The sequence below is a fragment of the Balaenoptera ricei genome, chromosome 19, assembly GCF_028023285.1.
Source record: "Balaenoptera ricei isolate mBalRic1 chromosome 19, mBalRic1.hap2, whole genome shotgun sequence".
NCBI lineage: Eukaryota > Metazoa > Chordata > Mammalia > Artiodactyla > Balaenopteridae > Balaenoptera > Balaenoptera ricei.
The window spans coordinates 57,445,143-57,461,317 of record NC_082657.1 but is presented as its reverse complement, the minus strand read 5'-3'; the positions used below and the strand labels follow the sequence as shown (position 1 = coordinate 57,461,317).

Sequence of the window (16,175 nt, the reverse complement as noted above, 5' to 3'; positions counted from 1 at the left end):
TTTTGACCTTATGGCATACTGTTGGCCGTGGCTAACACGGAGGGAAACTTGAAGTTACTATCCTGGAGCTTACAGAATTGTGAGGCCCTTTCCCCACACCCCCCTCGGGGGGCTCGGTCCTGGTCTTTGCCTGACTCCTTTGGTGTGGCATAAGCAACAAGTTAGTAACATTTCCCAAGGTTCTAGCATTCAGATGTTCTTGATGTCCCCTGAGGTAACACAGGGCCTCACAACACTCATCCTAGCCATAATGATCAACACCTACCAGGAGATCCTCTTGTTCCTGACCTAAAGCTAACATATGACCATATAGGAATTATGGAAAAGAAAGGGCTTTCCAAGCGAGTGCTCTATTAACACAGGGCAGAAATATTGCAGCTTTTCAGCCTGAGGCTGTATAGGTAAGGTGTGATTTTTTGATTTATAATAAATACGTATTTGGTCATGGTCGCTGTTTCTGGCACAGGGCTTCTAAAACCCTGGGAATTTCCTAAGTGATGAGAGTGGCAAAGGTTAATGAGGACTTTTGTTATGTTAATGAGGCAACGAGAACCTCTCCTAAGAATGGGTGGAGGGCTGGCTGCAAGTGGATCCAATCTTGTGATTAGAGGGTTGGAACTTTCAGTCCTACCCCGACCCCGGGGAGGGGAGAAAGATTGAGATCAATCACCAATGGCTAATGATTTAGTCAATCACATGCTATAATGAAGCCTCTATAAAAACCCCAAAGGAGGGGGTTGGGAGAGCTTCCAGGTTGGTGAGCAGGGAGATTCGGGGAGAGTAGCGAGTTCAGAGAGCGTGGTAGCATCACACCTTTTCCCTGTGCCTTGCCCTGTGTATCTCTTCATCTGGCTGTTGATTTGTATCCTTTAATATCCTTTGTAATAAACCGGTAATCCAGTGAGTAAGCAGGTTTCCTGAGTTCTGTGAGCTGCTCTAGCAAATTAATCGAACCCAAGGAGGGGGTAGTTGGTACCTCTGATCTATAGCGAATCAGTCAGAAGCACAGGTGATAACCTGGGCTTGCCACTGGCATCCAAAGTGGGGATGGGGGGCAGCCTTGTAGGACTGAGCCCTAACCTGTGGGATCTGATGCTCTCTCCAGGTAGAGAGCTTCAGAATTGAGTTGAATTGTAGGACACCCTGCTGGTATCTGAGCATTGCTTGTTGGTGTTGGGGAAACTCCTCTCTCCAATATGGAACCAGGTGCAGGACACTTTTATAGGGGTACCAGGGTCCCATGCCCACAGCAGCTTTCTCATTCTCTAATATCTTCCCAAGCCAGAACACCCATGACCTTGTCTCAGGAGAAAGTAATGAGGGCTCCCAGCTGGTTTCTGCCTCCTCCAAGGTCAACTGGACTCAACTCAAGTAACCAAGTCCAGGGAATTCCCTGGTGGTCCAGTGGTTAGGACTCTGAGCTTTCCCTGCCGAGGGTCCGGGTTCAATCCCTGGTCGGGGAACTAAGATCCCACAAGCCATGCAGCGTGGCCAAAAAAAAAAAAAAAAGGAAAAAAAGTAACCACCACCTGGTGGTCAGGTGGTTAAGATTCCGCGCTTCCACTGCAGGGGGCGTGGGTTTGATCCCTGGTTGGGGAAGTTCCACATGCCGCGTGGTGCGGCCAAAAAAAAAAAAAAAAAAAAAAAAACTTTAGGCATGGTTAGCAGAAATTGGAGACTAATAGCATCTGATTGTTCCCTTGTAATTTGACAATCTCTGGGGATTCGACAACTGTTTGGTATCAAAACCAATGTCTGAGACCTTGTTCAAAGTGTGATTGAGAAGCAGCAGTAGCTGGGAATCTGTTAGAAGTGCAAGCCCTCAGGTCTCACTCCAGACCCACTGAATCAGAAATTCTGGGGATCGGGCAGAATTTTTTTCTTATTGTGGTAAAATACATAAAACATAAAATTCACCATTTAACCCTTTTAAGGTGTACAATTCAGTGGCTTTTAGTACGTTTACAATGTTGTACAACCAATAGCACTATCCAGTTCTGTATTTTCAATGCCCCAAAAGGAACCCCCATACCCCAGCCCCTGACAACCACTAATATGCTTTCTGTCGCTATGGGTTTGCCTGTTTTGGACATTTCACCTAAATAGGATTGTCCCAAGATATGGCCTTTTGTGTCTGGCTTCTGTCACTTAGCACAATCTTTTCAAGATTCACCCTTCAGAGTATCAGTGCCTCACTCCTTTTTATGGATTAATAATATTCCATTGTATGGATAGACCACATTTTGTTTATTAATTCATCAGTTGATGGACATTTGGGTTGTTTCCATCTCTGGCTATTATAAATAATGCTATGAATACCTATGTACAAGTGTTTGTTGGAACACCTGTTTTCTGTTCTCTTGAGCATACACTTAGGAGTAGAATTGCTGAGTTGTAACTCTGTGTTTAATTTATTGAGGAACTGCCAAGTGTTTTCCACAGAGGTTGCACCATTTTACGTTCCCACCAGCAACTCAGGAGAGTTCCAGTTTCTCCAGACCCTTGCCATCAAGTGCTGTTTTCTGGTTTTTTGATTATAGCCATCCTAGTGGGTGTGAAATATTATCTCATTGAAGTTTTGATTTCCTGCAGTCGTTATTAAGTAGCCCTCCTGGTGAATCAAATGCATCTGAAGTTTGAAAAAATTGTCCAGGGACCAGTAGCAGTCACTTACGAACTAGTTATAGAAATACAGAATCTTAGGCCCCCCTCAGACCAACTCAGTCAAATTCTGCATTTTAACAAGACCCCCAGCTGATCACTATACACATAATGTTTGAAGCACTGGGGTAGGAGACAGCCCTAAATCGCTAACACTTCCTAATCATTGCTTAAACGTACTAGCGTTAGGGTCTGTGTTTTTTTTGCCCTCCCCCCCGCCCCCCGTTTCCCTGGTGTGTTCTTGCTTGGTAATCTGGAAAAGTGAGAGGAACACAGAATTTGGAGTTAAATAGACCCAGTTACCAGCACTGATCATTGCTTACCAGCTGGATGATCCTGGGCTAGAGTGTGCTTGATCTAAAAAGGAATCAGTATCTGCATCCTGCACACGTTAGCACTGAATGACTTCAGGGGTGTAAGCATCTAATTCAACTCAGCATGAAGACGTTCACTCCATCTTGCTCTCCCCTCTCCCCCTTACTCTACGCTAAGCGCTGGCTAGTGTGAGAGTTTTAAGGAAACGAATCTCAGCTTTGGCTTTCTCTCACGTCACTGAGCAGCTGAGACTGGCTGAATGATTTGCCAGATGATTCCCTTAAGGCAGCTACCTCGGCAAGAAAAAAAATCCAGGAATGATCCCATTGTCAACTTCTCCGGACTAAGTAAGACCAGGCTCAAGTTTGGAACTGTGAAATCTGCCAGATACCTAAAATCTGTAGACTTGTAAGACTCTCTGAGGCCACTTACTTTGGTGTAAAGTAATTTTCATGCATTTTAAATAGCTCGATGTGATGGGCAACCATTACTGTCTCTCAGTAGAGAGGTCCCTGTTACTAGGGTACTTTCTGTGTACCAGTAACTGTGCTAAACACTCAGAATCCACAATGCATTTAGATCTACAGTTGAGACCAGAAGTTCTCAACTGGGGCTGATTTTGCACCCCACCCCCACCCCAGTGGACACGTGGTAATATCTGAAGGTCAGCACTGGGTGCTACTTGCATCTAATGGGTCAAGAACACAGATGTTGCTAAACATCCTACAATGCATCGGACAGCCCCCCACAGAAAGAATTAGCCTCCCCCAGATATCGATAATGTTCAGGTTGAGAAATGCTGCCTTAGACTCAGGAGCTGTGTCACCCTATCACGACAGAAGATGAAATGGACACAGACAAGTGGGGCTACTTGCCCCAGATCACCCAGCTAGTAATCCAAGAGCACGATTCAAAGCACAACCGGCTCAAAATCCCTGAGGCCTTAGTCGTTTTATAAGGTTTGCTTTCAGCTGTTCTCATTCAAGCACAGCTTATGACATAACATGGGTATTTACTCTGCAATTTCTTAAGAGGAAAACTGGCCAGAAAAGACTTTTAGACCTCTCAAACATAAAGATTTTTCAAGTGCCCTTTGTACAATCAATCAAAGAGTCATCTCCCACTTCCTTCAATCCTTGGTTAAATATTTATCAAACTTCCTTGCCAGGATTTAGGTTAAAGAGCTATTCTATTTCTGTGGGAGGGATGACAAACATGATTACAGGGGGGTGGAAAATCCTCCCAGAGAAGATGTGGTCAAATGTGGAAGTAATGACCTGTTGGGCTTATTTGCCCAGGAGCCAGTGCGTGACAGGGAGCAACAGGATGGAACAGTCACAGGTGGCAATGCCAGCGGTTGGCAGGATAAAAAGCCACAGGTGCACACAGAGCCAGCCTCTTCATGGCAGATGGCTTTTGGGTCTCTAACTCTACCATGTGCCAGGTGCAAGGCTGATGCTTAAAACCGTGTCATTTCATCTCATCTCAACATGGGCCTAAGAAGAAACGATCATTATTATCCCCATCGTAAAACGCAGAAGCTGCAACTCAGAAGTTCAGCACTTGGTCCTAGGTCACTCCATTGTCAGTGGTAAAGACAGGATCAAAACCTAGGCAGTTTATCCCCACTGAATTTTCCAGCTTCTGAAAGTTACCTGCATTCTTTGGCTCACGGCTCCTTCCTCCATCTTCCAACCTCTCTTTGAGTCTGACCTTCCTGCCTCCCTCTTATAAGGATTCTTGTAACCGCATCAGACCCACCTAGATAATCTAGGATCATCTCTGCCTTCAGATCCTTAACTCAATCATACCTGCAAAGTCCCTTTTGCCAGGTAAGGTCACATATTCCAGGTTCCAGGTTTTAGGACATGCATGTATTTGAGAGACCACTATTCTACCAAACCGGTTGCCTACTCACAGTATCCTGAGACACTTTCTTTGGGGTTATTTACTACGCAGCAGTGGATAACTTGAATAGAGTCAGCGGTTCCAGCTCAGCTCCTCCTGGCTGATGCAAACTTCCATGATAAATCTACATCATTGAAATTCTTGTCATGCAGAGGGTGGCCGAGGTGCCAGACTCAAGACAACCTGATGGGTCAGGGCAACCATGAACTCCTTTTGGAGAACACTTACTGGCTGTCTCTCTCTCTCTCCATACCTCCATCTTCAAAATGAGAAAAAGACCAGGGTGAACTCCCAAATAAGTACGTTTTCCAAAATTACTGTTACATTAGCTTTGCCAAGAGACACATCATCAAGTTGGCATCACATTGGATGTTAATTTTGTGGGTTGGTGGTTGGTTATATAGTCTCTTTTACACATGCCATGACTTTTCTGATTCTTGTGTTACAGTCTAGCTTCTTATCCCCTTGCTCAAAAATCTTTTCCATTGTTTCGCAAAACACTCATCAGCAAAGTGCTAGGGATTCTGCTGAACTCCTCTGCCCCTCATCAATGCGGGAAACTATAAGCATGATTTAAGATCTTTGGCTCCTGTCCTCTTACAAACACCTGCCCTGTCAAGTACATACGTTTCCATTCTGTTCTGCTTTCATGCTATTGTTTTAACAACTTTATAAAATTCCCTGGGTGGTTTCTGAGTCCTGCAAATGAACCTATTTCTAGAGTTTCCTTGAAACATAAGGATTCAAAGCTGGATGTGATGAAGGAAGACTCCATACATCTTGGTGACTGACTGGGTGGGAGAAAAGGAGAGAAAGGCACAGGGAGAAACAAATCCAAGAAGGCTCAAAGCTCTGAAACCTAAAAGACTAGGAGTGAACAGAAGGAAGTCAAGAGAGGAAGCGCTGAATGGCTGATAGAAAGTTTAGCTTCAGACATGTTGACTTGGTGACGATGGTAAGATACTGGAATGGAACTAGTAAGGCTGGGTATAAAAGATTTTGTATGTCCAGTGGTGAGAATAGGAGTGAGGTGTGTGATTTATTTTAACCCTCAAACATTTTCCTCCAGTGGAAATATGTGACAAGTCCATTCAACGTCTTGGCGTAGAAAAAGTTTTAGAGGTCAAGTTGAAGGTTTATGAATGGGCATCCTCTGTAGGATAAATTCGTCACTCGCCCATTCATTCATCTGCACACTTGCATTTTTTAATTTATTAATTGAGCTTCTACTTCATGCCAGACACTGGGCCTATAGCAGGTAGTGTGCATATCAGTGATACGTAAGTAAAATCTTATGAACGAATGAGCTGCTCAAAGTTGAGAACCAAGAGAGGAAGAGAAAAATCTTCCTTGTCACTGTGTCAAGGAGAAGGCAATGATAAGTCATTTCAGTAAATATTTGTTGAATGAGTGAGGCAAAGGAGCATGTGAGACTTTTCCAGATGTACCAGATTGTACCAGGGAACTGAGAAAAGTGAGGTTTCCACAGAGGTCAAAAATGTAAAGGCTAAGTTCAGAAGAAAGTTAAGGGTGAAATATTGCAAATGTATTTTCTCAGGATTTGTTTGCTTTAGCAAGGTAGAAAAAAAATTGGAAATATTTTGGGGTTCTCATAAAATTTGAAACACAGTACTCATTGCTCTTAACCACCTTAGACGTCTCTCTCTCCATCCTTTCTCCTCCTCCCTCCCTCTTTTCCTTCCCTTCCCTTCCCTTTCCTTCCTTCCTCCCTCCCTCCCTTCCTCCCTTCCTTCCTTCCTTCCTTCCTTCCTTCTTTCCTTCCTTCCTTCCTCAGGCCAACAAGCAACGCTAGTGACACACTCACATAGCTAGTAAGTTAGAAGTTGCTAAGTTAGAACCAGGTAAGAAAATATGCGGGAAAACAATTGTCTAGAAAATACACAAAAATGTCTCCCTTAAAAAAAAAAACAACAAAGAAACCAAAACCAACCAACCAAATAGTTGGATCCTTTATTTTAAAAAAAAAATCTCACTCAGAACCAACTGATCCAACAGTGAAGAGTGGTATTCCTCAATGTGAAGGCAGGATCCTGGAGTCCAGAGCCCACCCTCTTGGCTTCCCTCTCACCTGTGCAGTGGCCCAAAAGACAACCCCATGGACACCACTCAAAGCTGAGTAAGGCTCTGAGGAACCCCAGTTTGCAAATATCTGTTTTAGAAGAAAGAATGAGACATCACATACATGGGCATTTTTTATGGAAGGGAGATTGGTAAACCCTTGACTTGTTGACTATCTGTTCTTTGAAATGGAGAGAGATGAGTTATCAAATGTCACACCCTGCCCCAACTGCCTTGAGATTGCAGAACGATGGGAATTGTCTTATGGAAAATACTAGCAGGCAGCCAACTGAGACACAGGGCTCTGACAGTGCCAACAGAGTGAAGACATTTGCTATTCATCTCACAGGGAACAACAGAGTGTGCAGAATTCAGGGAGGGTTGAGAACAGGTTCCCTGTCACGATGACGTTAACTGTATGCAGGGTTTCCTTTCCAAATCTAGGAAGCTTGTGCATTAGCGGTCACACTGTGAAGATATGTGAGAGCCCTAAATCCCCAGTAATGAATAGATGAGTTAGAAGGTAGGTAAGAGTCAGTACATGAAAGGATTTGAAAGGAAAGGAAGGTTTTATTGTACTCAGATCAACGGTAAACACACGATTTGACTATTCTTCACCCAGCCCTGCATGAGAGTGCCCTGCTTTCTTGTTCAGCCCACAGGGAGCACTGCGAGTCACATCTTGCATGACTGGCACCCACGACCTTGTGGGGAAAGGCCAACTCACCTGCCATGCTGCTGATGTTCACCAGCCTCCCCTTGGATTTCCTAAGAAGAGGCAAAAATGCCTTCGTGACTTCCACGGCCCCGAAGAAGTTCACGGCCATGCATCGTTTGTATTCGGTCATGGGAATGAGCTCCCCGTCAGTTGGGAGGCCAAGGACCCCAGCATTGTTGACCACAGCCCACAGTCCTGAGGACAGAAGGGAACAACTCTGAGGTCAGGCAAGATGGGAGAGTGGGAAGATTTTTAACCCTTCAAGCTCTGAAGTCAAAAGGACCCCTTTGAGATTTAGGATCTAGGCAGATGACTTCAACTCTCAAACCTTAGTCTCCTTGATTACTTGTGAAATATTAAGCAACGGTTTTTTGGAGGTATATTCTTTTGCCCCAAAGCCCTTTCCTACATCCGGGCAGCGAGATATTTGTTATACCTATGGAGGGATGACACAGCAAGGAGGAGGTTTAATCAAAGTCTACCTCTTGTTTCTCCCTCAAAGGAGTGTGTGGAGACAGAATGGTATCTTTAGGACATGCAGATATAAGACGATATATCTTACATGCAGTGCAATGATATAAGATCCTGTCTTCCCTTTTCCTTCGACTAGAAAAGATTCCTTAGTCCAGGAAAACTAGAAGTGCCAAGAGCTAAAAAGATTGCAGAGTCCCTGAGCTCTAGTCCCTTCCCCAGCCAGCCTGATCCCCTCGACTGACCAGGATCACCAAGAGGGCTTGTTCACACACAGGTCGCCAGGCCCCACCTCCAGAGAATCTGATTGGGGGTGTCTGGGGTAGGGCCTGAGAATCTGCATCTCTAACAAGTTCCCAGGTGATGCTGATGCTGCAGGCCTGGACCACACTTGGAGAACCGCTGTCCACAACTAGTGACTTTTCATCTTTGCACATTAAAATCACCTGGGGAGCTTTTTAAAACCCCAATGCCCAGGCCACACCCCAGCCAATTAGATCAGAAACTGTGGGGTGGTGAAGAAAGGGGACCTTGGCATTAGTAGTTTTTAAAATTCCCTACCTAGGTGATTCCAATGTACAACCAAGCTTTGGAGTCATTGCCCTAAACGGTAGCAGAGAGGTAATACAAAAACTCCAGATGTTTTGGGGGAGGGGGATCTGGAGCAGAAGTGAGTGACCTGGGTCCTCTTTTTTTTTCTAATTTCTGGGCTTTTCAAAAAATTTTTATTTATTTATTTTTGGCTGCGTTGGGTCTTCGTTGCTGCGCACGGGCTTTCTCTAGTTGCGGCGAGCGGGGGCTACTCTTCGTTGCAGTGCGCGGGCTTCTCATTGCGGTGGCTTCTCTTGTTGCGCAGCACGGGCTCTGGGTGCGCAGGTTTCAGTAGTTGTGGCGCACGGGCTTAGTTGCTCCGCAGCATGTGGGACCTTCCCGGACTGGGGCTTGAACTCACGTCCCCTGCATTGGCAGGCGGATTTTTAACCACTGCGCCACCAGGGAAGTCCCTGGGTCCTCTTTACAGAGGAGAAACATCGGGGTGTGTTCAGCTAGATAGACCTGAAGCAGATTCTCTGAGTTCCCTGAGCCTCGGCATGGTTTAGGCCAGCTGTTTCTCAAGGTGTGGTCCAGAACCATCAGCATCAGCATCAATTGGGAACTTGTTAGAAATGCACATTCTGGAGCCCCACCTCAGACCTGCTGGATCAGAAACTGGTGATCAGAAATTGTTGTTGAAGCTCAGCATTGTGATATAACGTGCCCTCGAGGTGGTCCTGATGCACACCCCAGTGTGAGAACCAGTGGGATGTAGAGGAGCAGAATGAGCCCCAGTGCCAGCAAAAGCACAGAAATGGCAGGAGGCACCAGCCCTAACAGTGCCTTTCTGATGGCTTCCAAGAGGTAGGTAGCTGCCAACCTGCATGAGGGCTGGACAGAGCACTGGACATCTCAGCAGAGTCCAGCATGAGGCACTGACCATCGGAGATGAAATGTCCCATCCCCAGGAATTTAAGATGCTACCCTGGGGAAATGGGATAAAGCTCAAAATGACTGAAACAGTTTTCGCCACGTGGCAGAAAGACGGCTCAAAATAGAAATTACATTGACTTATAGAAAATAAAATTACATTTCTTGCACACCTGAGTTGGTGGTCTGACATTTACATGCAATAGTGATTGGGAGCGTTAAGTGAGATGATGCCTGGCACATAGTAAGAGCTCAACAGCTATTACGAGGATGGTGATAGGAGGAGAGGATGCCTCCACTCCCACCTCCAAATGATGGTTTTAATTCACTCAGCCTGATGCACACCTTTGACCAGTCCACATGCAGGTGGCAGCTTGAGAATGCCCTAGAACAGGGGCCAGCAAACATTTTCTATAAAAGGGTGGATAGTAAATATTTTAGCACTGCACGTCCTACTCACTCAACTCTGCCATTACAGACAATCTGTAAATGAATGGGAGTGGCTGTGTTCCAATAAAACATTATGGACATTGACATTCGTATTCCATATAATTTTCATGTGTCAAAAAAATCTTCTGATTTCTTTTAACCATTTAGAAATGTAAAAACCACCCTGAGCTCACAGGCTACACAAAAACAGGTGGCAGATCTATAGAATATTCTTTAAATGACAAAGAGATAGAGAACAGGTTAAAGATGAGAATAGGGCTCTAAAAAGGTAGCATGAGAAAGCCTGGTGGTGATGGAACAGTTCTGTATCTTGAGTGAGGTGATTTTTGCACAAAGCTACACGTTACAGAATTGCACACACACATACGCACTTGCATATATAGCTGGTGAAATCTGAATAAACTCTGGGGATTATACCAATGCCAATTTCCTGGTTTTGATATTGTACTATAGTTAGGCAAGATGTTAATACTGGGGGAGGCTTGCGTCTACTATTATTTCAAAATAAAACGTTAAAAAAAAAAAAAACAGGCAGGGCCACAGCTTGCCAACTCCTGCCATAGAACTCTAAGCTGGCCAATAAGCCCATTATACCTGTAGGACTTAATAATAGTTTTTAAATAATATTAATTAATAATTAACAATATGTTCATAATAATTTTAAAATATGCGTGTAGGAACACAGCACAGTTGCTGGCCCTCTTGCAGGAGCTGAGGTTTTCTGGTTTATCCACGTGGCCCAGAGGGTTCTTTAGCAAACATCCTTCTTAGTGATTTTTAATGAGCCTATTTTACTGCTGCACTTTCTTTTTGACTTGAGAGGCTGAAGTCGAGAGAGACCTCGAGGGGAGCAGGCAATTCTGTATTGGTATCGTATTGGTGTATTGGTAATCCTGCCTCAGAGGAGGATTGCTCTCCAGAAGGCTGGCCCCAAAATAGCATGGGCTCATACCTTGGAAAATGTACTCGCTGGACCCCTTCATCCCAGGACACTGGGATAGTATTAGCGTATCAAGAACCACTACTTTGGGACTTCCATGGGGGTCCAATGGTTAAGACTCCACACTCCCCATGCCAGGGGCATGGGTTCAACCCCTGGTTGGGGAACTAAGATCCTGCATGCTGCACAGCGTGGCCTAAAAGAAAAAAAAGAACCACTATCATTCATTATGGTCAATACTGTCCCTCTGGGCCTCACCAGATGGGTCTGTATTGAATATCTCCTAAAGATACCATCAAGTCAATAATAAGAGGGATAGTAAAAGGCAAAGCCAGGAAAACTACCTTTCTAGAAAATAACCACACACTGCTAAACTTGCTGAAAATTAATTTCTAATTACCAACCATCTATTTTTCTCTCCTCCTCTCATTTCTCAGATGTATATTGAGCACTTACTATATGCCAGGGGCTGTGCTTAATGTTGAATGACTGGAAAATAGGAGTTCTTACTGACTGCTTGCCTCATGTCAGGGACTCTTGTAAGTGCTCTGTATATAATAACTACTCCTTCAACCACCAAATGAAGCAGATAATATTGCTCTCTTTTTGCTGGGAAGATCAGCTGTAAAGAGGATGTAAGCAGGAAGTGCTTGAGGCCTCCACGGAAAACCCCCAAGTGAAGGCAAAACAGGAGAAAGCAGAGCTAAGAAACAGAGACTGGGTGCTGATGACGTTGCTTAAGTGCCTGGATCCAGACATGCCTGAAATCAGTGGGCCTTTTTAGTTATATAAGCAAAAGACATTCCCTTTATGCTTTAGCAATTTTGAATTGGGTTGTGTCACTTGCGTCTGAAAGAATCCTGTTGGAGACATGGTTCTGGTTCTCAAGGAACCTTGTGGCGAGGAGTGAGAGGTGGACAGATTTGTATAATTGGTAATACCAGTGTGTGCAAGGGATATCAGGTGAAGGTCCAGAACAGGAAGTGAATGACGTTACCTGGATTACCAGGAGGGTCATGCAAGAGATGTTTGAGCTAGATCTCCTGTGAGAGTAGAGTCTGCAGCTGGACAAAAGCAAAAGTCTAGAGGAATGGAGTGAGGCAAGAGGGAAATTTGGGTAAGAGGAAGCTGGACGTGCAAAGATGTAAACTAGTAAATTCTATTCTGGAAACCATTGCAGAATTTACTGAGTGGACCAGCAGGTATTGCAGATTAAGGGTTTGGGAAGGGCCATTTTCCTGAAGGGCCTTCGAATCCTTGTTAAGGTGTTTGGTGGTGGATGGAGAACCACAGAACCATTCAGTGAGGCAAAGCATAGGCCTTGCTCATGGGAGGAATGCAAGACATGGAGGCTCTGATTATCTAAAGGTTTTCAGGAAATGGATGACACTATAAGATGTGCACATTGTAGAGACCACTCTCCATTTGGAAAGCAGTGGGGAAGGAAAGCCTAGTTGCAAGGAGGCCATTGTGGGAGCTCAGGCGGGAGATGAGGGCCCCAGTTAAGCCGCAGCTGCCTGGGGATGATAGGAAGGGGCGGGATGATAAAGATCTAGGACGTAGAATTGACAGGACTCCGGACCAATAGGATGCAGAAATCGAGGGTAAGCGGCAGGTCTAAGTGACCCCCGAGGTTGCTGACTTGAATGACAGATTAGATGGCAGTGCTGGCGTTTGAGCCAGTGTCTGAGTCGTCGGATGCAGGAGGGTAAACTGATTTGCAGACCGGCAGCAGAGAAAAAGATTATGAGGTCAGTTTTTGACAAATTGAGGTGGGATGTCTGCTAACCAATTTTATATGCATATAGGTCCTGACGTTTAGAAGAGAGCTAGGTTGGTAACACACATTCAGAAGTTATTGTATTAAATCGCAGTGTTTCTCAACTCTGGCAGAATATTAGCACCACCTGGGGAGCTTTCAAATGTATTGATACCTGGGACCCCCAAATGGGATCTTCTTTACAGTGGACATTCTCAGCAAAAGGAGAGCAAGAGTACTGGCCTCACTGTGGAAGTATTAGCTGAGTTATTTTCTGTAGATGCTGATTTAATCTGTTGGGGGAAGGTCCCAGGTTGGGTGGGTATCACGGGTGTGTGACCTGTGTTTCAGAAAGGTCTCATGTTTAGTTTAATTTTCTGCTGGCACCACCTAAACATCTTAAACATTTTGTAAACGAGGGGCCCCACATAATTCGCATTTTGCCCTGGGCCCCTCAAGTTACATAGCCCATCCTGGGCCCAAGCATAGGTATTTTAAAACACTTCCCAGGTGAGAATTCCTGGTATAGAGAGAGAACAGTATAGCCTGGGAAACATGGAGTGGGAAGTTTGGGGATGGAGTCCTCAGTAACATTCACATTTAGGGGAATAGGGGGAGGGGACGGAGGAAAAGGTTCATACAGGAGAAGCAGAAAGAATGATCAGAGAACTAGGAGAGCAAGAGGGGGCTGGAGACCCCAAAGCCCAAGCAGGGGAGGATAATCAACACACTGAAAGACAGCAGAGAAATTAAGAGCTTGGTGTTTAGGATAATACTGATTCGCTTGGCCAGACCAGTTAGGGAGGCATGGTGAGAAGTGAAAACAGGGTGGCAGGGTTCCAAAGAGCTTGGCTGTAAAGGAAGAGGAAGAGAAAGGCAGTGGCTAAGGGAAGGCAGTGATTATGAAGCTATTTTCTTAAGTCTAATACAAGTTAATATCAGTGAGAGGAAAGAAATGAGGAGGGGCAATAATTAATGGGAGAGTGACCAAGTAGATGTTGGAGGGAATGGGATGGAGAATTCTGTAAGTTCTGAGGACGGACCACACCTGACTCATTCCTAATGTCTTCATGTCTGTGAAAGGTGCCAGCGTGTGGCAGGTGCTCAGTACAGGGGTCTCCAGGTGCCAGAACAGACTAGAGGACAATGGTAATTAGAGGCTGGAACCAGTGTTGGGCATTTGCAAGGAGGGTGGAGGGCATTCGAGGGCGCAGGTGGCTGAAGGCAGTACCTCTGTTCTGCACCTTTTCCTTCACTTTGCTGTGGGCATCTTTTATCTGTTGCGGGTTGGTGATGTCCAGCTGGAGCACGGAGAGACGCTTGGAGCAGGTTCTTCGTAATTCCTCTGCTCCTGATCCCTTTTCATCCAGAACTCCAGCAAATACTGTGAAGCCCAACTCGTCCAGATACTTGGACAAGGCATGGCCAATCCCAGAATCGCCACCTGCAAGGTGTCAAGGCAATACAAAGTGGGGTCAAACGACAATGGTAGGAAAAAATCATTGAAGAAGAAAATCACTGCATGCTATTTATGATGGTCCATGTTCTCTGGAGAGAGTAGGTCTTGAGGAAGTTTGTTTTTTTTTTTTTTTTTTTGCTAAGTGGGAAAATGGGCAGAGAAGCCACAAGAGACAAATTTCTCTGTATGAAAAAAAAAGGGAGGTGAGGTAGAATTTGAGGTGGGGGCATAAGTGGGAGGAGAAATGCTGATGAGGGGGAGGGGGTCCAGGAGTGGCTGGTGGCCAAAGAACGTAGGAGGGAAAACTAAGACATCTAATGGAAGCTGTTTTATTAATCTCCGCATGTAGTATTTTATGTAATAACCTCCATCACTACATAAAATGTTCAGTAAAACATTCATTACAAACTAATACTTTGGAGTTGGTTTCTTCATTTTAAAGATGGAGCAAAGTGTCGGGTCCTGATTCATAGTGGACCCAGGACAATAGCAGAGGCTGCCCACAGGGACCAGTTCCTTCTGGATTATGAAGGATGAAGGCTCATAGCCACCTGCCCTTCTCACCTCCTCAGGACTTTTTCCCTAGCCATGGCCTTCTCCCAAACCATTGAATAGACATCAGTCCTAGGAAGACAGCTGCAACAGAAACCAGATAGAAATCCCTAAGTGCACTGCTTTGTGAAACCAGAGGATAAGATCATATGTAAAATACATGTCAAGCCTACCAGAATCTGAGATGGGAGTTTACCCAACCCACTCTGGAGGATATTATGGACCCTAGAGAAATTGTTTCACACCCACAAGTACAAACGTAGATACCTGAAATTCCGAAGATGAAGATAATGTGGACATAAAATCACCCTTTGAGCCATACCAGAAAAAGCGTGTAACAATATGTTTCTACAGCTCTAAAGACGAGAGATCATCTTCACATTGGCTGTGTCAGGCAGTCTTTCCTGTAAACCTTGAGGGAATCTGTCTTGTCAGCAGTTGGGGACTACAGTCAGGCATCCCCCTAAGAATCAGAAAATTCAGGAAATCAGCATGCTGACAGTCAACTCAAGGATCAGTATGTAAGTGATCAGAAAAGATGTCTGACTTCAAAGCTAACAAGACCTGCCTGGAATCTGACCAGAAGTGTTGCGGTCTCCAAAGAGAGGGTAATCACCAACAAAAGGCAAAAGGACAGAGAAACAGGCATTCACAGATACTGCTGATAAATGTGAAGGGCTGAAATCTATGACCATTTTCGATACTGAGACCCAAAAAGTCTCAGTATCTGTCCTAGAGGAAAAACTCACATGTATTCAGAGACAAAGGATGTTCTTTACAGGACTGTATATAATAGCAAAAGAAGGAATTAACCTTAACATCCATGAATTGGAGAATGGTTGCATAAATTATGGTACCTATGATGGAATATGACACAGCGATTTTAAAAGATAGGGTAGAACTATATAAACTGGCATAGATACTGCTCCAAGATACTTTGTTAAGTGAAATAAAATGTTACAGTACAGCCATTATTATACAGAATCCAATTTATGACCCAAAACAGGGGTGGAGGAAACTAATTCTCTACCTACCCATGCATGCAAATATAGAAGGAAGGATTTGCAACGAGAGACACCAAGATGGTAATAGTTGCCTCTAGGAGGAGAGGCAGAATGGACGGAGCTTTGTTTTACAATGTTTTCCATTTTTGCTGCAAGAGAGTACTGATTTTTCTTGTGTAATTTCTCTTCTTTTAAAGGTCATGCCAATTAGAATGAAGATGGGCCCTATAAGTGTAGGAAAAGGTATTACCAAGAGGCCATTGTAGGTGGCGTCTGCAAACACTGCCCAAGAGAGTGCAGCCTTAGGAAGATGTGCGGGCACTTCTGCCCCTCCTAACACAAGATGAAGGCGTCTGGTTACCATAGTTGATTGCACTTTACTTTGTTTCTTGTAT

At 44.7% G+C, this 16,175-nt stretch overlaps 1 protein-coding gene across 2 annotated transcripts in view; it reads right to left on the bottom strand.

Annotated features, from left to right (window-relative positions):
• HSD17B2 (hydroxysteroid 17-beta dehydrogenase 2) overlaps positions 1-16,175 on the bottom strand; it is a 72,871-nt gene that overhangs the window by 14,212 nt on the left and 42,484 nt on the right. Inside the window, exons 2-3 of one of the 2 annotated variants that reach the window (XM_059906320.1) lie at positions 13,997-14,209; positions 7,691-7,876 (exon numbers count right to left, since the gene is read on the bottom strand). In XM_059906320.1, coding sequence (XP_059762303.1) covers positions 7,691-7,876; positions 13,997-14,209 — 399 coding nt within the window. The remainder of the gene's footprint in view (positions 1-7,690; positions 7,877-13,996; positions 14,210-16,175) is intronic. The other variant, XM_059906321.1, reaches the window with a different exon arrangement.